The sequence below is a fragment of the Tenrec ecaudatus genome, chromosome 4, assembly GCF_050624435.1.
Source record: "Tenrec ecaudatus isolate mTenEca1 chromosome 4, mTenEca1.hap1, whole genome shotgun sequence".
Taxonomy (NCBI): Eukaryota; Metazoa; Chordata; class Mammalia; order Afrosoricida; family Tenrecidae; genus Tenrec; species Tenrec ecaudatus.
Window position 1 is genome coordinate 84,382,827 of NC_134533.1, and position 24,416 is coordinate 84,407,242.

The 24,416-nt window shown below is 39.1% G+C and overlaps 1 protein-coding gene, 1 non-coding gene and 1 pseudogene across 2 annotated transcripts in view; 1 reads left to right on the forward strand and 2 right to left on the reverse strand.

Annotated features, from left to right (window-relative positions):
- Positions 1–24,416, forward strand: part of TMEM135 (transmembrane protein 135) — a 241,999-nt gene that overhangs the window by 16,959 nt on the left and 200,624 nt on the right. Inside the window, exons 2-4 of the mRNA XM_075546429.1 lie at positions 10,393–10,520; positions 13,632–13,724; positions 20,476–20,509. Coding sequence (XP_075402544.1) covers positions 10,393–10,520; positions 13,632–13,724; positions 20,476–20,509 — 255 coding nt within the window. The remainder of the gene's footprint in view (positions 1–10,392; positions 10,521–13,631; positions 13,725–20,475; positions 20,510–24,416) is intronic.
- LOC142446978 (ATP synthase F(0) complex subunit C2, mitochondrial pseudogene) lies at positions 22,514–22,972 on the reverse strand (annotated as a pseudogene).
- On the reverse strand, positions 23,019–23,125 carry LOC142447455 (U6 spliceosomal RNA). The gene has a single exon (XR_012784156.1). It is a non-coding gene; the product is annotated as a U6 spliceosomal RNA (small nuclear RNA).

Consider the following 24,416-nt stretch of genomic DNA (forward strand, 5'->3'; position numbering starts at 1 on the left):
ATATTAACATAGTTGCCTTGGGTTTTGTTTTCCTTTTTATTGTGATTTGGTTGCAAGTTTACAGATCCAATTATTGTCCCAGTCCATAGTTGATGTACATTTGCTTTGTAATGTTGATTGCAGTTTTTCATTTCAGTGTTACATTGCAGTGCAGTGTATAGATAGCACTCTTTCCACTTATTCCTTGTGCTGACGGCTTTCATTCGTATTTCTTTCCTATTCATTCCAGTCTTCTGAGCTTTATCCCTGGGAAAGTGCGTCCCTGAAAATCTGTAAGCTTGTTTGATCTAAGGAGTGTATACCTCTCCGGTGCTGTTGTTCCTCTGTGGGCCTGGTATTTGGCTGAAAGTTGTCCAAGGGCCATAGTTGAGTGAGGAAACTGTTCTGGCGTGGAGGAGTAGGCAACATGTGATCTCCTCAGGCTCCCATGGCTGATCACCAAAAGGGAGAGGGCAGACATACCTCTACCCTTCATTCTTTTTAACCCTATTCTGACACCAATTCCTTCTACGGCCCTCTACTTTTCTATTGGCTCTTATAATTCATTGGAATGGGCACACAAAATCACAGAGGATACTTATGATTATGGGGTTTATTGACAGGTAAGAAAGGGTTAGGAAACAGTTATACAGCCAGGATGGGTTTCTCTGCTGTGCTGACAGGTCGGCCTGCCTCTCTCGGGCCCGACCTCTGCCTTGCTTGGGCAATATTGTAATAAGTGCCACTGTACCATAAGCCTCAGCCTGAAGACACTTAGCCCTAGCTCCGAGTTCCGCAAAGCCTGCTTCTCTGAATAAGTGCCCGGGGTACCCAAATCCACAGCCAAGTCTCTTGCCCTGAAGCACTCAGCTTTACTTGCTCTGGGAAGCCAGCTATGCTGGGAAGTCCACTATTCTGTGCCATGTTCTGGCTCTTGACTCTTGCTGCTGCTGTTCCCCCTTTGCCGCTGCCACTCCTCTAGTGTCACACCTGTCTCCTAGATCCAGGAGTTCAGTGGGTAGGAACTTCAGGATCCAAATGACATACTCTGCTCCTCGCTCATTTCTTGCTTGCTGGTAGTGAAGTCCCATCTCTCCCTTTCCTGTGATGGCTCTTCCCAGCAGGATGGCAATCACAATGAACTCTGTTACCAATCACTCACGGTTGAATCATATCATCTAATCAGTATATCCCCCCACCTTCTCTCCTGGAGACCCATCAGGGAAAAATCCTTTGGTGGGAGAATCAAGACTATGGCTAGAAGGACTTTGAATAATTCACTGCACTGCATTTGAGGTTCTTTCAATCTCTGTCAGACCAGTGAGTCTGGTTGTTTTTGGTTTTCAGCTTTGTTCTGCATTTTCTTCCTCCTCTGTTCAGAATCTCTTTTTGGGGCCCCTTTCAGAGCAGTTGTAGCTGGGGTCCTATTTCTTCTTCTGATCCCAGATCATGGAGGTTGAGGGTCATCAGAAAATTTTTTAGACCTTTGGCCTAAGTGAGTTCTTTCCTGGTATCTGATTTTCTTCACTCTTCTGTGCTCTGGATTGGGAGAGACCAAAAATTGCACCTTAGATGACCATTCTCAAGTTTTTAAGGCCCAAGTCATTACTCACCAAATTAGGATGTAGATATTGTCTTTGTGGTCTGTGTTACGCCAATTGACCTTAGTGTTTCCTGAGATGATGGCCCAGAGCCCTTCTGTGCAACAGCTTTATTCCCTCATGGTGTTTGCTGGTGGTTGAAAAGATTCTATAGCCTTGATCCCAGCATGCTGATTCTACTTATGGTTGTATTTGCAATGCATATAAGTACATACATGGAAATGCTCTGGTGCTGCTAACCACAGAGGTAGTGGGTCTGCTCCACAGCATTAAAGAATAAAAAAAGCGAGAGACGAGGAAGAAAAAAAAACAAAGTAAAATAAAACCAAAGAGAAAAAAAAAGAAAGAGGGCACTAAAGAAGATTAAAAAAAAAAGGCAATGTAGCGCTAGAAGTTAGGGCTGGAGAGGTTGCAACTCTGGTTACTGTGAGGTTGTAGCTGGTAAAATGGGAGATCACAGCTCTCTTATTACCTATATTAGTACTGGAAGAGTCTGGGCAAGTAGAACTTGTTAGCTGGGTCCTGTCTATTGCTTCTTGCAGTAATTCAATTTGGCTATGGTATGCCCTTACTTGCTGTTTTTGTTCTGTATCCTCCTTTCATCAGTATTAGATCTACTTCTTTATCCTTTCCTTGGATACTCTGGGTTCCCAGATTGTCATCCATATCTGTTTTCACGTGGTTTCTTGAATCTTTGCTATAGCGGATCTGGACTATATTTGCCTAGTCCACCATCTTGGATCTTCCGCCCCTTGGTTTGTCTTTAAAGGTTGATGTCTGTACCATGTGAGACAGGCATGTAGCATTGAGTTTAAGTTCCCAGATTTGGGTTCTTGTTTTGCTCTATGAACTTTATGAAGCTCATTCCCAGGAAAAAAGACCACAAATTCAAATGTATTTTATAGAGATTTCCTTCATAAGGCTTAAACAGGACAGACAAAGACAAATTATTTTGATGAGGATGATCATCAGCATGAGACCATAATGGTGTCCAAAGGATTTATAGTTGATCATACTATATAAAATTATATAAAACAGGAATTGTCCAGTTGACACTTATTGATGCCGAGATCAGTTCATCACTTTCAAAGCTGGAACTCCAGAATCCAGAAAAGGACTATGATTAGCCAGTTAAAAAGTTGATAGGGTTGGTTCTTGAGCTCTGCCACCACTTGGCTACTAGTTGATTACAGTCATGACTTTTTCTATTCTATTTATTAATTGGAAGTGAATACATATATCATATCATTCCATAGTTCAGTCACATAAAGCAGGGTTGTACTGTTGCTACCACAATCAGTTTCCATTCTTTTTCTTCCTAGACTCCTTGATATTGTCTCCCTTTCACGCCCCCAACCACCACTGTACCTCCCTCCTAAAACCCTTGTTCTACTTTCTGCCCCTATAGGTTCATCAATCCAGGGTTTCATATACCAAAACACAGAAAAATATATACTTTTGTTCATGTGGCCTTGAGATCTCACTTCCATTAAGGACATACCCAGGCAAGGCCCCTGAGGACAAGTCTGCCTTTCCTGGGCTGCCTTAAATCTACCTTCATCTAGTCACTCCCACTCAAAAACCAAGACAACAACAACAAAATCACTGTGCTTAAGTCAATTTTGACTCTTAGAGACTCAAAGACAGAGTACAACTGCCCTTGGGGGTTTCTAAGACTGGAAATCTTACAGGAGTGGGAAGCCTCTTCTTTCTCTCTTGGAGCAAGCAGCTCATGGGTTCGAGCAGCTGAGTTTGCAGTTAGCAGCTGGTTTAGTGTACAGAAAGACCCCAATCTCACATATAAGGAGAATATTTATTAAATCTTAAGGAAAAAAACAAGACAGATGTATCTGGATGAGGGAGACTATTAGCAAGAGATCATGGCTCCTAGCCAGCTAGCTGCTTAAATAAGCCATCAAACACAAAGGAAGCTGCCACAAATTCCCGATTGGTGTCAGATCAATACATAACAGTTACAGGTGGGACCACGGAATGGAACAGAATTGTTTACGAGATTGGTCTAGGCCTTCCAAGCACAGCAGTCGGCATTGGCTTAAGGGAGACTGTCCCTCTCTGGGCTGTCTGGAGAGGTCGTCATCCTTCCAACGCACCACTGCGCCTAAGAGCAAGACTTCACACATCTGGCTAGTAGAAATTCAATGGAGGCTTGCTTGGGAGTCTGAGGGAAAACTCTTGTAAATGAGTTTGGCTTTTCACTGTCTTCAATAACTTTCTGCAAAAGGGGTACTCAGAATTTAAACTCTAAAACACAGCCCAACCACCGAGCCTTCTCTGACTCATAGTGATCTCATACTTATTTTTATTTAAAGGTCATTCTATTGGGGGCTCTTACAGCTCTAATAACAATCCATACATCAATCATTTCAAGCATATTTGTACATTGAAAAAATAAATCATTTTATTGGTACTCTTAACACTCTTATAACAATCCATACATCAATTGTATCAAGCACATTTGTACAATATATATATTTATATTTGTGTACATACAAACATATGGTTATATAAATGGTTTCTGAGAATGTAAATCATTTGGGAATGGGCAGCCTCAGTGTAGCTGGTGGGTTTGAACCACTTACCAGCAGTCCAAAGCTTACCTGATAGCACCACCTCTCTGGGCTGGCTCTGGAGTGCATACTGGGGGGATTATAACCTACTTTCCAACATATCCTGCTTGAGGACTGTACTAGAGCTTAATTCTGAGTCCCTTAGTTTGTAAAAAGGCTATGGATGGCAGTGAGAGCTCAAAATCCATTTGTGGAGTCCCCATATAGATGAAGTCTCTATTGGAAGCATTCTGGTCATTAATTTAAGCCAGTGCATCTCATGCACAGCTATCACCATGTGTTAATGGAGGTTTGGTGTAATACTGAACAGGTTTAGTGGAGTTTCAGACTAAGACAGACAAGGAAGTAAGGCCTCGCAGGCTACTTCTAAAATCAATCAGTGAAAAAGCTGTGGATCACAATGGTCTGCTCTGTAATCAGTTAAGGGGATGGCAGAGGCAGGCAGCATTAAAAGTCTGTTGTTCATGGGGTTACTTTGAGTTGAGACTGACTCAGTGGCAGCTATAGGGTGGGTTACATTACTTGATTTTATATTGTTGAATTTTTCCTGCATTCCTGGAATGTTACCCCAGTTGTTGGTGTACAGTTCTTTTGAAATGTTTCTGAAAGTTATTGTTAGATCTCTCTGGAGATAAGAGGTTAGTTGTTCCTCGGTCCTTGGCTCCACGTGAGAAAGAATTCACGCCAAAGCCTGGCTCATGATCCAAGTTAGTTTTATGAGAGTTAGAAGAAGTTTCAGGATTACACGGCACCCATAGGACTCCTCCCGACCATGCAGCCTGGCGGAAGCTGCTCAGCATCACGCAGACAAAGTCTGTCTCTTGACTCTGGGCTCCTGCCTTTTCAAGGATTCCACGGGGTGGCGTGGTGCACGGCCCCTGATCGACCCCATTGGCTGAATTGAATTCACCTGGCCTAGGTGGGTCAATCCAGGTGGCCTAGGTGGGTCAATCCAGGTTGGCCTAGGTGGGCCAATCCAGGTTTAGCGCCCTCCCATGCCTACCGGCGGGAAGCCTGAACCTCTGAGCATGTGCAGTGCGCCGCTCCTTGTTCCAGTGTTTGGCTCTCTGGGCATGCGTTAACGGACATTCCCCATCCCTATGCTAGAACTACCTAACATTATTTGCTAATATTTTGTTAGGACTATCTGCTTCCATGAGGGTTTTTGCAGTGGGATCACTAGGGAGCTGTGCGAGATGCAGACCACACCAAGTGACACTGTCACAGGGAGTGACCCTGAAATGGCTGCTTTTAAAACTTTTGTGCTGTTTCAGCAGAAATTATTTAAAAAAATAAAAATATCTCTCTATGTCAGGGGAAGCCAGCCCCTAACACATCATTACGGGTCCGGTAGGCACAATTGTACAGCGATAATAAGTAAAGATCATAGTAAAGGTATAGAGAGCATGAGAGATAGAAGAGAAGTATTGAAATAAATGGAGTCAGACACAATTCATGGTAGTATACTCACCTCAGCCCCACTCGGTGGTCCACGTGGATGGAGAGAGAGATATTTAATGCTAAGCCCAGGCTTTTATATTCTCTGGGGACATGCAAGCCCCCTAAATATAGGCGAGGACATATGTCACAGGAAGGTGCTGTGCTATAGGTTATAGAGCAATGAGAGGGGGTGGTTTAGGGAAATACATGGAATAGGAAGAGGAGGGATTGGGGATATACATATGATAAGATGGGCGGATCCTAGATGTAGGATGGCAGCCTAACCTTGGTCATCCTTGGATAGGTTTGACCTCTCTGATGTCTCCTACAAGGAAATAGACAACTGCTATCCTTATCAGAAGGGAGTGGGCCCTACTTTTTGTGGGATAAACAGTGGTGTCTGCTTGCTCTAGATGGGTGATAGCTCTTAGGGAGAATAACCCCTGACCTATTCCTGATGACTTCCAAGTGTATAGTCATTCGTAAGCAGCTAAGTTTGGCATATATTTGGGGGAGACAGCTTGGGAGAAATCCTTCTGTTTCCCATATCTCTAGTTAATTATAACAATTTTTTCCCCATATGCCCAGCATACATGTACTTAAAAGACAAAAACTCCATGCTAGTGCTTTTGGATAGTCTATGTGCTCTGGTCAGAGCTGACAGTACCACTCAGTACAATGACACTTCTAAATGTGACTTCGTCTGCATGTGCTGTTATTTTCCTTGATTCTGATGTTTTCATAGTTGTCGATTTTGTCAAACTTTTGTGTTTTAGCTACAATATCATGAACCTATACCAATAACTTTTTTGAGATGAAGTAGTTATTAAAGGAAAAGGAGAAACTATGCAATAAGGTTTTGTGTAATAGTATGATTCAATGTCGAACATTTTTATAAAACAATTTTATTCGTATTCATATAAACTAAGAAATGGTGCATTTAAACTATTTTCAACTAAAATGACATATTCTGTGATTAAAACTGCTCGTAATCGTTATTATAGATGATGTGTGGTCAGAGGATAGGAACCCTGGTGGCCTTGTAGATGACACATTAGGCTTCGAGGTGGAAGGTCATCCGTTCAAACCACCTCCCCCTCTGTGAGAAAGATGAGGCTTTCCAAGATTTACAATCTTGGAAGCCCACCGGGCAGTTTTCCTCTGTCCTACAGAATCACTGTGCATCGGAATCAGCTCGATGGTAGTGATGTGATTTCTTGGATGGTCTGAGGGGGAAGTAGATCCACGGGGTGGGGTGAGCGCCGTGCCATGCGTTACCACCCTCGCCATCAGCTCTGGTGGTGCCATTGGCATAATGGTGTTTAGTTTTCCTTTCTTTCTTTTTTTGGGGGGCTGTCTTTCTCCAGTTTTGGTATCAGCAATACTAGCTTCATAGAATAAATAGGGATATTCTCTGTCCTTCCCTTTTCCTGTAAGAGATTTTGTATAGTGTTAATTCTCCTTCTAATGTTCAGTAGAAGCCTCTTCTAAGGAGAAGCCATCCCTGCCCACAGGTTTCTTTTCTTTCCCTTTTTTAAAGAGTTTCAGAGTTATGAATTCAATAGTTGTTTGTTTCGATTAGTTGAAACATTTTATGAGCAGGGATTTTTCTTTACTCCTCCTTGTATCCTGTAATGCCTAGCATACTGGAACACATACCTAAGTGTGTTTTGGATGGAGCAGTTGGTAGTTTAGTGCAAATTTGTCTTTATAAGAAAAATAACTGTGTGATGGTATAGGAAGTTGAGGTTCGTTATGTGAACCTACCCTTTTCAAACTTGATTAAACAAGTTGTTGCAGTGAGATGTGGTTCGAATGGAGAGCTGCACAGCAAAAGTAGAGGGCAACAGACTAAGCAAGTGAATGTCCGGGGATGCCAAGTCCTAGAGGATAGAATGGAATCGAGAGCCGAAGTGGAGTGGCTGTCCTTATAAACAAACCAGCGGTGCCTTTTTCTTGTGACCAAGAGAAAAGAACATGAATAGACTTTTGCTTTGAAGTGGAAAGGAGAGATGAAAGTTCTTTTCATCATTTTGGGGAGAAACCTATTGGTAGAAAGATAGGCGTGTAATGCAACATTCAAAGTGGAAACAGCGCAAGAGAAATGGGACAGTGACATAGACCATGCATTCAAGGTACTTGACTGTAAACTCAGTGACGAGCCTGTTCTTTTTTTATATTTAGGAAGGAGTAACTGAGTAAACTTGAGTCTTTAAAAATACTGGTTGTAGTATTTTTCAGTTACGGACTATTCCTGCGTCTTCAAATATGTTTTCTGCACTTGTCAAATATAAGGAACAGCAAGGGATGTTTTTGCTATAGCTATTTGGCTACAAAGTACCAGTTAGGTTAAGACTAAAACAGACTTTACCTTTCGAGACCTGAAGACCCTAGAAAATCATAGGAACTGATAAGATGGCTAAGGATCAGGGGGAAATTGAAGATGACGACACTGTTTTGTTTATAAATAATTGGGTCAATGTGATGCTATGTGGCGTTCATAGGTGGTTCTGTGCTTGGCTGCTGACTGAAAGGCTGGTGGCTTGAATCCACCTGGATGAGTCTGGGAAGAAAGATCTCACAATCTACTTCGGAAAGATCTTTGCCATTGAAAACCTTAAGAGTGCACTTCCATTCTGAATGAAATACATGGGTTGCCATGACACGCAGGTGACTGATTTGGTTTCTTATAGTGACCTGTCAATTGAGGTAGGCAATTCAGATGTGAACGTGTACTTGGAAAAGTAACAGTTCAACTTTGATATGTTGATTCTTTTGGTGCCTTTGAAACATAAATGTAATCATGTCCAATAGACATTTGAAGTGTACATAAGAATTCCTACTCTGAGATGACAGTTGATGCTATGGGAAAAATACTTGTACAATGAGTAGGGTGCTGAGGAAGAAGTACTAACAGAGGAACAACATTTAGAGACTGAATGGGAAAACACAAGCTGCATGGATGCTAAAGCCACCGAAACTTCTCTACCTGTCAATATTCTACCTATATGTTAAGATCCATCTTAGAAGGCTCAGGACAATCTTCCTGACATCACCTGCCCGTCTTCCTTCATTACCTTTAATGAATTTCTATTTAAGGGAGTTTCAGAAAGCTTATGGAAAAGTGCCATTCACCCCTCTTATGAGCTTTTTGGAGCCCCCTTGTATTGTTTTGGCAGTTGCTTTTTCCTGTTGTTTAGCATTTATCACTCATTGCTGTTGAGTCAGTTTCTATTCACAGAGACCATATAGGACAAGGTAGAACTGCCCCAGAAGGTTTCCAAGGCTGTCAATATCTTTCTCCTGTGGAGCAGCTGGTGGGTTTGAACTGCTGACCTTTCAGTTAATAGTTGAGAGCTTCACTGCTATGCCACCAAAGCTCTTTGGATTTGCCCCCCTGATATATTTTAGATTTTTGCTATGTGTATATCTATTTTCCTATGAAGACTTTATGTTCCTTCAAGGCAAAGATCACTATTATTCATCATTATTTTTTCCTTGTGTTTGGCATAATGCTTAAAAGCAGCTTGTTCAGTCTTACTCATCATTGTTTTTTGTCATGTGTTTTGCATAATGCTTAATAACACTTTATTTAACTGAGTCGAGGTAGGTGATGGTCAGTTTCAGAGACTTCAAGGGGGTGGAATGTAAGATATGAATGGGAGGAGGTTGTTGGATTTGTTGCTCACCAGTTTTGGGTTGTAGGAAATGAGTAGAATTGTTGTATAGTTTTCTTTCTGTGTGTCAGTTTTGCCCTTTCTCATTCCTTCTCTGTTTCTTAATTGTGTTGCTTTTACTTATGTTCTTTTGATGGGTGCTGCCTTCATGATAGAAAGTATTGTTTTCCCTTGGTTTATAAGAATCCTGATTGTATTCTTCAAAATCAAGCTCATGTCTCCTCCTGCTTGAGACTGCTGCCCTGTCCTATGTTAGACTCACCCTTGACTAAAGTTCTATGATGCCTTGTATTCATTACTAAAACTGAATTATCATTTAACACCCCTGTCTATGTGCTAACCCTACTATATTTCAGAGTTGGAATTGACTTTGACAGGGAACAACAATAACATCAATACTGTGCTCAAGAAATACATAGGCTTCATTTCTTGATTTCTAAATATAATCACTACCTTATAGCAGGGGTTATTTGGTTGTTTGTTTTTTTAAATCCAGAAAAATTTAAATTCAAAGTTCACAAAAAACCCCTCAAAATTCCTTAAAAAATTTCTTTTTCAGTTCTTTTCTCATGGGCTCTAGGAGATCTTAAATTGTTAATTTTCATTTTTTTACTTTTTGTATTTCCAGAAGAGTGTTTGTTACATGTTTGGATCACTGAATACATTTCTCTGTTCTGTCACCGAGGTTCTATAATACCGAGTCTGATAATAAGTTTTTATAGCATCCAATTTTTATGTGAACTATAATTTATTTTTGTCCATCTATATGTATATAGATATATTCTTTCCAGTTTAAAATTTACGCTTAACAAATATTTTATTTCAATATTTAGAGGTAACTCATGTGATCCTAGGATGACTGGTGTGTCTTTTATCCATTATAATTTCAGTGCAAGGTGTAATGGATAAAACATGCCTTTACTTTTGCTCTAGAAAATTCACTTTCAGGAGAGACGCCAGTAAAATATCAGGGTTTTTAAATTTAATATTTAAACATATGCTACTATTCACTGGCTTCCCATTAGATGACAGTGAGTTTTCCCTGTAGGCGTGAATTTAAAAGGGAAAAGTTGGTTGGATTAAATAAAATAGCCTTTTTCTTTCCAGATTGCAGCAATTCTCCGGAAACGAAAATTAGACTATTATTTACACAAACTGCTGCCCGAGATCCTCCAATCTGCTTCCTTTCTGACGGCTAATGGGGCTTTGTATATGGCATTCTTTTGCATCTTAAGGTTGGTGCTCATGATCTCCATCCAAGGGTCATATACATTCCTTTGTTGAAATGGAAGAAAAAAGATATTTTCATAAATATTAACACAGGTGATATTTATATATGTATATATTTTTTTCTCTGAAATGACATATGAAAGAAGCCATGTAGAACCAGGAATTGTGAGTCACTTACCTAAATGTAGAGTACAGTATATACTTAGATGACTGGTGCGATTAGATAGCAGGAATATGTTAATGTATTACACATCTCTGAAACCTGCTTCCATTAGCAGGTTTCTCATTAGTATTTCTTTGCAGTTTCATTGATTAGAAAATTAAAACAACTGACTATGATATAGGTTAGGTCCATCTCCTGTTACCATACATTGAGAAGACTATGAAGTGCACATACCAGTAAATAAACCCGCAAGTCCTGGTATATCCTCCTGTTGAAACTTTTGGTCCAGAATCAGCCATATCTACATTACCTGTGCCACATGCTATTCCTTCATATATTTAGTAATATTAGGCAATTCGAATCTATATGTACATTACCTGTGCCACATGAAATCCTTCATATATTTAGTAATATCAGGCAATTATCATCTATATATATATTACCTGTGCCACATGCTATCCTTCACATATTTAGTAATATCAGGCAGTTTGATTCTATATTTTAATTGCTATGACATAACTAATGTGTTTATTAGGCATGTCTTTCTTTTTATCTTTTTCCCCACTGATTGTTGAAAATCCTGGGTAATGTTTATTTTTTTTAATTTGTCAAGTTAAATGATTAACTTTATAATATTAAAATTTATGTAGCAGCTGTTCAATGATTTAAAATAGTAAGCTGAGAGAAATAAATTGAATAATATTATAAAATGCATAATAAGACAAATGAATTATTGTTCATGATTTTGTGATCCTTACTTTTATCTTTATGTTTAATTAGCATTATTTGAGGTAGTGCTGTGGGTATATTTTAACTGCAATTAAAAAATAATTTCCAAATGTTCTTTATAATGTTTTCTTAAGGGGATGAATATTTATAAAATTTTAGATTATGAAGAAAATAACTGATAAAGAGTCTCCTTTGCTATTGGCAAAATCATGCCTCTAAATTTACTTAAAAATCTGTGGAAAGGTTTTTTGACAATGTGGTGTTTGGAAAGCTGCTTCTTTTTTTGGGGAAAGCTTCTGAAACTTACTAGTACTGTAAAATGAGTTATATAATTACAATAATAGCTTGTTATTTTAGCACATATCATTATGTTCTATGGACCTATTTGGTTAAATTGTGGAAGTAGAAAATGCTTATAGTATATTTTTCCTTTAATTTTGACATTCAATACATTTTTATGTTCTTTTAGATTTTATATTGGTCTTCTCAGAAAGATGGCTTCTGATATTTATTTTAGAAATATCCAAGTTATGTTTTCACAGTAGTGCCTCTAGCCCTTTTTATTAATAAAACCATATACATAGTTTACTTTTTAATCAGTACTAGCTACAATATATGTTTATAATTAGATAAATCAGTTCTTGAATTATGTCAATACATTTTTCCATACCATGTCACTTGAAAGAAGTACTAATCTCAGAATCTTTGTGTAAATCTCATGGAACTGGAGCTCAAATCTTAGAAAGAGGAGAGCTTGTGAGAAAGATTTAATTATATTAATAAAAAGAGCTTGGAAAGAATATGATATGGTTATCATTTGTGGTATTTGTGTTACAGCAGTGCTAGGTAACTAAGACAGTAAATTTATTCAGTAATTAATTATGGATTTGATTGACTGAAAGATTTTATATAAAACTCAAAAAGTTCAGATAAGTATTTTAAAGGGGATTATGTGCCTCAATAAAGTCACTATTCAACTCATCCCAGAGAGTGGATTGCTTGTGGAAGAAAGTCAGTTTTCTTGTGGAAGAAAGAAGTTAGCTTTCAATCTGTTCTCATGAAAATGGTAACCATATCTAATCCTTTTTAAAGCTGAACTTCAATTAAAAAATTTCCACCTGTTACTCTTGCTCTATATCTGTGTGGATGAGTATATGAGAAGGCTCTAGAAAGTCAATGGAAAAATGGAATTAAAAAATAACGTTTCCATGTTAGTTTGTATTAGCTTAGATAAGTTAAAATGTGTGTAAGGTATTAGCCCTGAATATGGTTATATATATAAAATATGTATACACACATTATACATAAATGATTTTCTTCTCCGTAACCTTATTTAGTAATTGACCAGCTTTGTTTGGATCATTTCTTACAATAGTTATACATCATGCTTCTCCCTTTCTTAGGAACATATTGTCTCTGCAAAGAAAAAAGAAAATCAGTCCCAAATCTTCCCCTGCCATCTTTTAACAAAATCAAGTAGCTAATAGCCATTTATAGTGCACTATTTAAACTTCCTACTTTCAAGATTCATATCGTAGTAAATGGAAGCAGACATACACATGTCACTAAAATACAAAATACTGTAAAGTAAGGGCTACTAAAAAAAGTTGCCAAGTGTTATATAAACCAAAGAGAAAGAAAAACCTGCTGAATGTCCATCTCATGTGATAAGAATTAGTAATACCCTACAGTAATGACAACTCTAATTTTCCAAATGCCTACTGTGTGCATGCATGATGCTGAGATGTAGCTCCTAGTCCTCATAGCAACTGCATGAAGCTCACATTGTGTTCCACTGATAGATGAGCAGTGGCAGAGGTAGGGAATGGACGGACTCTCATCCGAGTTGGCTGTCAAAGTAGCATGAATGATAGATGTTGAGGGATTTAACTAAGGCAGGACCAGTAGGTTGGAAAGGAATTTGAGAGCTACATTGTATTAGGAATAACTTTAAAAAGTATGATTTGATATATAAGTAAGGAAGAAGGAGGAAGACTCTAGGAATTAAACGTAGGTTGATGCCATTAACCTAGGAAAATAGAGGCGGAAGACCAGGTTTTTGGGGTTGGGAGAGAGAAATAATGAACTCTGTTTTGGACATGGTTAATTTAAGGGGTTCTGAGACTTTTAGGTAGACGATGGAGTGAGAAGGGCCACTTCTATTTGTAACACCTGAAATGACCATCTAGGCTTTTAATGTGAACATTCTCAATCTGAATTTCAGGAAGATACTCGGGAAATTCTACTTATGGACTCCAGGCTTTGGTGCCGCCCTGCCAGCGTCTTATGTGGCCATTCTCATTGAGAGAAAAAGCAGGTAAAAATTTACATGTGATACACGTCATAGAACTGTTTATATAAACTGTCTTCTGTACAAACTAGAAATTATTGTTATGTTTATTATATTAGAATGAAGAAGCCCAGTAGGAAGCCTGAGGTTCAAAGTTGGAAAGCAACACTTAAGGAGTCAGTTGTACAGTGCAGTATTATATTCTACAAGCGTCAGTAATAGGAAAGAGGGAAGAAACAGATTATAAAGCATTAGCAATTTTCTTCAAATTAGCCAATAGTGGTAGTTCTTATGTTTAAATCTCTGAAGCTTTGAATGATAGTGAGATAGTTACTCTGGTATTATAAATTTTATATTCAATTGCATATCAATTTATAATGTATATACATATATAAAGTAGATATATAGTTAGATACAGATACATAGGTGAAGATCTTTCAGTATCCATAAAAACATCTCTATTGGTTTGACCTTCACTTTTTTTCTCCCTCTAATCTATCTACCCTTCTACCCCTTTTGAGAATTAAACATGCTCTGCCAGCTAGCTCGTGACACTTTGTAAGTGGGCATCTTACTGAAGTCTTAATCGTATCACTGAGGGGGTCCTATGAAAGCTTTGAAGTTGTTTCCCGGGTTGCTTAAAAAATTTGTGTCATCAAGCACAGTGATCATAGTAACTCAGCAGGCAGCATTGGTGGCAAGTAGCTTATCCCTAGGAGGGTTGTTAAGTCTTGTCTTTCTTTTCCTAGGAAGTGCTTTGTTTGTGGTTCAGAAAGAAGTTGTTCTGATGGATTTTAGTTTTGATATTTTTGTTTTGATAGTTTGTATTAGTTTAGATGAATTTAAAGGTGTACAATGTATTAAACATAAATATGAATCAAATATTAAACATTATATATTCATTGTATGCATAGTAATTGGTTGTGTTGCTAAATTACACAGCAATAGTATGAAAGCCATAAGCAGAAAAGACCAAATTAAATGATCTTTGTGTTCTGTGGACATAAATTTGGTTTATAAAGTTAGTATATTCAAGTTTTAATGCTATGAGCTCAAGGTGAAAATCAGACTACTTTGTAGTCTGTTGAAAAGTGTACTCTGTATTGTGTGTGCATATAATAGAATACGATCATAGACTCAGTATCTTAAGGAAGTATCATTATTATCGTTATACTTGTTTAAAACAGTCTGACAGATAAAGAAAATTTTACATCTTGAAAGTCTTTTTGAGATGATTAAATAGTATTATTTAGGAAACGGTTCCAGTGTTTGGGCCTTCTTTTTATTTCATACAAAGTTTCTCCTTTTCTATAATTGTTCTTATATGTCTATTTCCTATTTCTCTGCAGAATAGATAACTATTTATGATTTTTCATATTCAAACCTTTCTGCTATACTTTCTAAGTGACTTCAGATAATGGCCAATGTTACCTACAATATCATTTAAAAGCTAAGAAGTTTGAGAAAGAGTGCCAAATAATATATTTATAAAAAAATACCAGAGAAGACACCAATAACATTATTATTGAGCTAGACATGATAATGTTAGGTGATAATCATAATTGGAATTTCAGTAACGTGAAGATAGTTTTTAATCTATGAAACCATGACACAAGTTTAAATTTTGTAGTGTTTTATCTGATTAAGCATCTTATAAAGCAAGGTGGTTTTTTAAAAACACTTTGTAAAGTAGTACTCTTTGATGTACTCACCTATTCTATTTTGCTTGTACGTTTGAGAAATTCATTGTTCTTGCTTCTTCGTGCGCCCCCTCCCCGTAAAAGCCTGTCGATGAATTGAATTGCTGACCTGCGCCAGCCTTCTAATCTAGTGGTTCTCAGGAGAATGGGAGTCTGCGTATCAGAATCTCCTGTGAAGTTTAAGCGGTTCTTGATTGTCCTTCTTGCCTTAGTGTTTTCCCTTCAGACCGTGCTACCTGCTGTTCTAATTGCATAGTTTCTTTCTGCATCGCTGGGTTGGCAGAAGTTTAGTATGTAACTTGGTTTCCAGAGAGGATTTACTCTCCAGGAAAGGGGATGTTGAACTGTTTGCCCTCACTCTCAAACCAAAACCAAACCCGCTGCTATTGTGCTGATTGTGCCTTAGGCATCGAGCTGCGAACTACAAGCTCAGTGACTCGACTTCAGTAGCCATCAGCTCCCCAAACAATTGACAGTCTCAAGGACCCAGCGGGCCAGCTCTACTCTGTCCTGTGAGGACACTATGAATTGGACCCTTCACTGTAACTAGACATAAAACTAAACCCACTCATATCTACGCCATGTAGGATTTCCAAGAGTATAATTCCATAGAATACAGGCAGCCTCATCTTTCTCCCACAGAGTGGCTTGAACCCGTAAGCTAGTGGTTAATAGCCATTGCCTAACTAATAGCATCCCTAGTGCCCTTAAACTAGATATAGCCAAGCGTGAAATAGCAAAATGGCACCTCATTAATATGTGTTTCTTGTGATGCTTAACATCGCTGGATAAATAAACCACTCATCTAACAGCTAAAGAATTGACATTAATATTGGATAAAAATATTGCATGAGGGAAAAGTGTACACAAAGACTCACATTATATTCTAACATTTTCCCTTCACATTCATTCTCTTCTCTTTTCTTGAGGCTAAGCAGGTTCATATCATCCAGACAAAGCTGGGAAGGAGATCTTCCTGATTCTGTCCAACCCCCAACCTTCCTAGGAGAGTAAATTGAACCTTGAGAACAGGACACAATGTAATGACAATATAGCTTCTGCCTTTTCAGTCGATCTAGTAAGACAATGTCGAGGAGCTGTGGTGGCATAGTGGTTGTGCATTGGGCTGCTAATGGCAAGATCCAGAAGTTTGAAACCACTGCCTGCTCTGAGGGAAAGATGAGGCCTCCTACTCCCATAAAGATACAAAGTCTCAGAAACTCCAGAAAGTCCGACCCTTTCTTTTAAGGGTCATATGAGTTGGAATTGACTCCTTGGCAGTGAGTTGTTGTTTTTTTAAGACAGTGTCAAGGCTTTAGTCATCCTTAAAGTATGGACACCTAATAAGGCGTCATATTATGGAAGTCTTTGCTATCACAGGGACAGTTCTCTCTTGTCTTACAGGGGTGCTGTGAGTCATACTGATTCAGTGGTAGTGGGTTTGGTTTTTGGTTTCGTAGTGTGAGGAGCCCTGAGGCGTTGTAGGGTAAGCATTGTAGTGCTAATGGTTTGGTCAGCAGTTCAAACCCACCAGGAGAAAGAAAGGAGTCTTTTTACTCCACTAAAGATTTACAGTCTCGGAAACCCAAGTAGCTGTCCTTCTGTGTCCTGCAGTATGGCTTTGAGTTGCAATTGACTCAGTGTCAGGGGGTTAGTAGTGATGTGAGGAACTCTGTTGGTGCACCGATTCACTGAAAGGCCGGTGGGTACCAGCTGCTCCAGGGAGAAAGTTAAGACTGTCTGCTTCCTTAAAGATTTATAGGCTCAGACATCCTAAGGAGCATGTAGACTCTGGCCTATACAGTCTCTAATAGTCGGAGTTGACTCAATGGTAGTTGGTTCTGGGGTTTAAATAGTATAAAGATTTTTCTATTGTGGAAGCAGTACAGTGCATCAGAAAGAACATAACACTAAAGTCAGATGACCCATTATATCTTTTTGTTGCTTTTACCTTTTAAAGAAAAAGTAGTTAACTTTTTGATGGTTGATTTTATTATTGAGGATGAAGTCTCTGCTTTTATTTCCTAGGATTTATTAGGAAGATAAAATCTAATTTCGTAATATTGATTTAAACTCAAACTGCCATCGAGTCAATACTAACTCATAGTGACCCGATAGGATAGGGTATAACTACCTGGTGAGTTTCTGAGACTATAACTGTTTGTGGGCGTAGAAAACCCAGTCTCTCTCCCACATAGCTGTTGGTGGTTTTCAACTGCAGACCTTGCAGATTGTAGCCCAATGCATAATGACTACACCATCATTAGACCTTGTACATTGTTAAATTTTGTGCCAATGTAAGATAATGTAATAATTTCTTGACGTGCTAATAAGTTGGAATCATTAATCGCCTTCTCTCCCAGTGGCTATCTTTGGGTGATTACGTGTCCATGTGTAAGGCTGACGTCCTTCTTAACACCCTCACTCATCTCATTACCCTCCAGTCGGTTTAGGCTCATTGTGACCCGGGGGACAGATAGAACTTCCCTGTGGGTGTCCAAGACTAACTACGGAAATAGGAAGCCTCATCTTTCTCCCACGGAGCAGGCAATGGTTTCAAACTGCTGACCTTGGGTTAGCAGCCTAACTCATCTTAATACTTTGATGGTTAGGTCTTTTTTATGTGTAGGAATAAAATAAGTATTTATTTAGCCTGTCTTGGATGGCGAGTACTGCGCAGGTTTGTAGGGATGTAAAGGTAGGCAAATAAGATATCTTCACCTTGTAATTATTCTTAAGCAATTATATTATCAGATAGTTTGAGATCAGGGATGAAACTAGAGTTGTTTTTGACCTAATTTTAGACACAGAATTAGGTTAATGGAGCAAATGGTTTTAAAAGTATCATTATACATTTTATTACATAATGAAATACATTGTCAGGTACTACCATGGAAGCTATAGAAATAAATTTATTTTGGAATTTGTAGCTTATATTCTTCTTTATAGATAATTAAGAAGCCGTGGTGGTGTAGTGGTTTTACATATTGGGCTGCTAACTAGAGGGTTAGCCGCTCAAAACTACCAGCTGCTCCATAGGAGAAAGGTGAGGCTTTCTCTTCCTGTAAAGAGTTATAGTCTCTGAAACCCACAGGGCCAATTCTACTCTCTTCTGAAGCATCCCTTTAAGTCACCATTGACTTGGTGGCAGTGAAATGATTATCACTTGAAGCATTTAACTTTTCTTTCTTTTGTGTGATTCTTGAATGTTGATCCTACTTTAAATTTACTTTGTATAATTTTTTTCAATCTAAGTATTTGAACATCTTTCATTAAGATCTTGGTAAGAATTGGTAAGGTTGGCAAAGGTTAGTAACACCAATTTATATCTATAGTAGAAAATATAGGGGAGATAAGAGGGATCTTATGTAACATATACTAGTGATTATTAAATTCTTATTTTGGGGAGAACCTTAGGATCTAGTTGTGTTGTAGTGCAATGGGAGTTATTGAAAGGGAAGATTTTTTTGGGGGTGGTGGTGGTAGGTTTGCCTACAGGGTAGGTATGGTTTTTCTCTTTTCAGTGTAGATCTGATATTATAGTTCAAATATTGTTGATAAATAAAAGATTTAAAATATATAATTCTTATGTTTCAAGAATATAAGTTAGATAATTAGTCCTGTTTACGGAATGAGTACTAGGGAATTGAAGTTAACTGGAACCCCAATTTCCTAATTTCACTGAAGTGCTATTTAGTGAAGTCACACAGTTTCCATTTGGCTTTAGAAATATTAAGAATCTTATTAGGCCATTTTAAATCATGAATACTCAAGACTATAAATGATGACTCATATGTAGATCTCATTGATGATATTAGGAATCATTAGATATGAAAACCTGGCCTGGTTTTTAAGTGAAAAGCCAAAAGACTAAAGACCAAGCTCATGCCATTGAGTTGATTCTGACTCATAGTGATCCTTTATAAGGTTTCCAAGATGGTAGATCTTTATAGGTGCAGACAGCCTCATCTTCCTCCTTATTTATGTGATAGTGACTAGCTATTGGTACTGGTTTTATAAATCAATTATTTTTCTTCGAGAACTAATAGTGTTCAGTACTGAACTACATGCAAAAATGTCTCGGTAATTTCCAAAGTTTACATGGATGGTTAAAACTCAGAAAGGCTTATTTCCTAGAAAACAGGGCATGAAGTTCCTCGTCTCATGCAGTGTAAGCAAAATACTGTGGTTAAAGGCAGAAAAGAGACGTAGCGTATCTTTGAAGTTTTACCTGGGTTCTCATTAATTAGTTTTGGTGAATGTGCACTTTTTCTGTTCAAGGAATATTTTTAGACTTTTGGAGTTAGACTATTCAACTGACTTTTCACATAATGAAATTAAAACCAAGCTAATTTAGTGTAATATGTAACAAAGGCTCATGAAATTAACAATTTCATTGTGTCTGAAACAAGTAGAAAGTGTAAATTTCTTAAAAATAATTTTTGTGGTTAGAATTGTTGTGGCCTGGGTTTTGGCAAGAGAATTAGTTTGGACCTTTTTATTATTGGGCTTTATACTTCTGTAAAGAGTCTTGGAAACTCACAGGAGTAGGTTTTACTTAGTCCTGTAGCATTGCTCTGAGTCAGCATTGATTTGATGGGATTGAGTTTGTTTGTTTATCATTAATAGAATAGTAACAAATTACACCTCCCTGGTGATGTAGTGGTTATGGGTTAGACTGTGATCCACATGCTTGGTAGTTTGAAACCACCTGCAGCTCCTCCGCGGAAAGACTGGGTTTTCTAATCCTGTAAACAGTGACAATCTCAGAAAACCACAGGGGGTCACCATGCGTCAACATTGACTCCATGGCAGTGAGTTAATAACTAAGGTTGATGCAAAGCAATGTAAAATATGCCTCAACTTCCTTTTTAAAGAATTTTAATTAATGAGCATAAAACAGAATGACTCGTAACATATACTTAGAACATTTAGTTCACACAATCTACCACATGTTTTAAGATACCTGGAAGTTCCTTAACTCCTGGTAGATTTCTAAAATATGATATACTGATTGTGAAGTCAAACTGATGCTTAGTCTTATATTATCTCACTCTGTTTTTAAAAATTATTTTCAGGAGAGGGCTCCTTACAATTTATATGGCCAACTTGGTAAGTAATTATTATTATTATTACTATCTTAAAGGTTTTTCATTGTGCTTTTTAATCTTTAAAAATCTAACATTCCATTGTAAAGGAAGAACAGAGAAGAAAGCAATCTAAAGTTGAGAATACTTTGCCTCTAAATTAAATGGTAGATTTACATGTTTATGTATGTTTTAATACCACCTGGTTCACTCTTGCCTTGTCGAATGGTTTCACTTATTGTAGGAGGAAAGTCCTTTGCTGTCCTTTGCTCGTCAGGAATCTTTTCCTTTATTTTGCAGCTTGTACCTTGTTGTTGTTAGTACACCCACACACATGCACGCAAACACACACACATTTCTATTTCCTTACGTTTTCTTTCTCTATCGCCATTTCTTCTGGGAAAAAAAGGGCTTCAGGATGAGATTTTGATACCTGCTCATCTTTTACATTAAAGCAGCCTTTGTTGTAGCCTCAAGTATTGAGTATGTTTAAGAACTCAATTAGTAGCTTTCATATTTCAAAGACTACAGATAGGAAGTAAATGCTTTAATACTACAATATTTCTGATATGCTTTATGTTAAATATATAATCAAGGATATATAATTTACATGGGCAAGTTAATATTTTTAAAAGCTTTCATTTAAAGTCTTTTTAAGTTGTTTGGTAGAATTAATAGGTAACTTTAAAAAGTTCAACTATGAAAAATAACCTCCAAAACCAAGCTCACGGCAATCGAGTCATTTTGACTCAATGACCATATAGGACCATATGTAAAAGTGCTCCTGTGAGTTCCCAAACCTATAGCTCTTTATGGGACTAGAAAGCCTTGTCTTGCTCCCATGGAGCAGCTGGTGGTTTCAAACTGCTAGCCTTGGTTGTTAGCAGCTCAATGCACGATCACTACTCTATCAGGACATCTTCAACTATGAAAAGATAAATAATTATTTATTGCCCACTGTAAATTTTATTGAATTCTGTCATAAGGGAATTAAGTTCAGCTATATGACGGGGCTTAAACAAATTGGTGGAAAAATGGAAGTAAAAGATAATGGAGCATTTCCACGAACTTTTTGAATTTCCTTTATATATTCAACAACTCACTTAAAATATTCAACAACTATAAAATCTTTAATTTTGCCCATACTTTCAATTTGCCAATTACTGTGAATGAGTTTCTTAAGCAACATAGAGATAGCCCTTGTGTTGTGAGAACTTACTATCTGGTGACAAAGTTAGCGGAGATGTCATATCAGAAGACTAATGTACGGAAAAGAAAGAATTTATAGGATGTGCTGGTAGTTGTGGTGCTGTTGGGGAGGTTTTGGACTGCTACCTTCAAGGCTGACAGTTTAAACCCACCAGCCAGTCCTCTGACTCTGCTTTCCCAAAGACTTACAACTTTCAAAACCCAGTATTTGGTTATTGTATCTGAATCTACTCATTGACAATGGGTTGGTTTGGCTATGATGCAAAGCACAAGTGAGATAAGGTTGTCAGTCAGCTTCCCTAAAGATTTACAGTCTTGGAAACCCTAAGGAGCAGTTCTCCTGTTTTTTTGTATGGTAACGATGTGTCAGAATTGACTCCATTACAACAGGTTTGATATGGATGGGAACCATGGTGCTTTGCTTAACTCTGGGCTAAGCGTTGGACTGCTAACCACATGGTCATTGGGAAAAGGTGAAACTGTTTGCGTAAAGGTTGACTGTCTCCGAACCTTAAATAATGGTCGTACTTGGTCTTACTGGGTTGCTGTGCATTCCAGTGCATTCCATGGCAGTGGGGGGGTATGGTGGGAGTGGTGTGGGAGCCATAACACTCAATGGGGATTGGGGTCAGTGAAAAGTGGTTCTAATAGTTTTTTTTTTCAAGAAACATCTTTATTAATACAGTATTTATTTGTCTTCCCTCTGTCAAACCCTGAGCCAATTTCTTTCCCCGGGCTGCCTGGGGAGGTGCAGGGAAAGCAGACATATAGGGCAGAAGAGGCGCGGGACAGAGAACTCTGGGAGGTGAAGCAGGCTCCTTCATATGGCGAAGAGGATGAGGAAGGCCACCTTCAGGCAGAAAAGCCCCATGGCCTCCGAGAGGGCGAAGCCCAGGATGCCGTAGGAGAAGAGCTGCTGCTTCAGAGAAGGGTTCCTGGCATAACCAATGATGAGGCTCCCAAACACAGTCCCAATGCCAGCTCCAGAGCCGGCCACTCCAACTGTGGCAGCCCCGGCCCCAATGAAGTTGGCGGCTGTGTCAATGTCCCTGGAGACGGCAGCGCTGGTTTGGAAGCTGCGACTAGGGATGCGTGAGGTCAGGGGACGTGGGGCTGTCCAGCTGCTGAAGCGCTCTTCTGTCAGTGTCTCAGGCCGTTTCTGCACCAAAACAGACAGTGGTCGGCTAAGCAGCTGGGAGGTGCTCCTGACCAGGGAAGGGGTGGAGACGAATTTGGCGCAGGCGTACATTTTTAGGGGGTGAGGGACAGTAGCAGGCGAGCTGCTTCTAGTGCAGAGAAGACAGAGAGGGGAGTAGTTTTTTTTAAAAAATACGAAATGCTTCACGAATTTGCATGTCATCCTTGTGCAGGGGCCATGCTAATCTTCTCTGTCTCGTTCCAATTTTAGTATATGTGCTACCGAAGCGAGCACCTAATAGTTCTTGAGTTACAGACAGAAAATTGCTGAGTATGTTGAAAGACACTCAAATCTCAAAGATTTTTGTATGCCACTGATTAAGAAAACCTAAGGTAAACCTTCCAAACTTTCACTCACTGCCAATGAATGGAATCCAATTCGGTGATCCTATAGGAATGGGTAGCATTGCCTCCTGTTTCCAAGGTTATAAATCTTTTTTTTTTTTGCATGAGCCTTTTAAGGTTTTTTAAATTTATATCAGACATCCAAAGGACATAGGGAGACTAAAGCAAGCACTTGTACACTCATACACCCAGCTCACAAAAAATTAAACACTACCATATGATTTGATGGCCCTGAGTATTATTTTGTAACCTTAGTCACTGTCCTTGTAGATAGGGGATGGTATTTGTTTAAGGAAGAAGTGGGAAGATTCGGTTTCAAATTTCAGCTGAAGCAGAGGCCCCAAACCCAAACCAACTCATGCCACCAAGTCACTTCTGATTGCTTTGACAAATCTACCTGCCGTGGAATCAAGGACTGCTTGGTGGGAGAATAATGCAGGATAGCAACAAACCACTATTTCTGGGTTTGAAGCACATGGATGCTGCGGGGGCACAAACTAAGAGCAGGTGCTGCCCCACTGGGATGAGTTCTCATCAGTCATTTGTTGAGATCAGGCCTGGGGGCTGCCCCAACTGTTCGCATGCTGCAGAGCCAAAGGACGGGTTTGCTGGACAAACATCCAAATGCCGTGCTCTGGGGTTCACTGGAAACGATGATGTCTCTCCATGGACAAGGCATTTTCTTGGAACAAGGCCACTTCCTCTTGCCTCTTTCTTCTAGTTATGAAGGGGGAAAGGTCTCTGAACACACCCACAGCCGAAGGAAGTTGCTTCTTCTCGGAGCCTGAGATAACTGAAACCCCTGTGGACTTCGTAACTGACAGAAGAGGGATGACCGTGGGTCACTTCAACAGACGGTGGTGGAGAGCATGCCAGCCCCGGTGCTTTGGGTAATACTGATCCTCAGGAAGCTGACTCTCGAGGCAGACTTGATGCTCCCGCAGCTCCAGTCTCTGGGCCACGGCCTCCAGACTCTCCTGGCCCGTGCTCTCCACCGACAGCGTGAACTCCACAAACTCGCTGTTGAGCAGCTGGATCCGCGCCACCAGGCAGCTCTTGCTGGACACCGTGTAGCTCCGGGTGCGCTTCAGCTTCAATCCAAATGGCAGTGGCATCTTTCCCCTCCTCCAAGAGCCCAGGGGCACCGGCGAGAAAAGCACCCCGCCGGTCCAGCGTGGGCG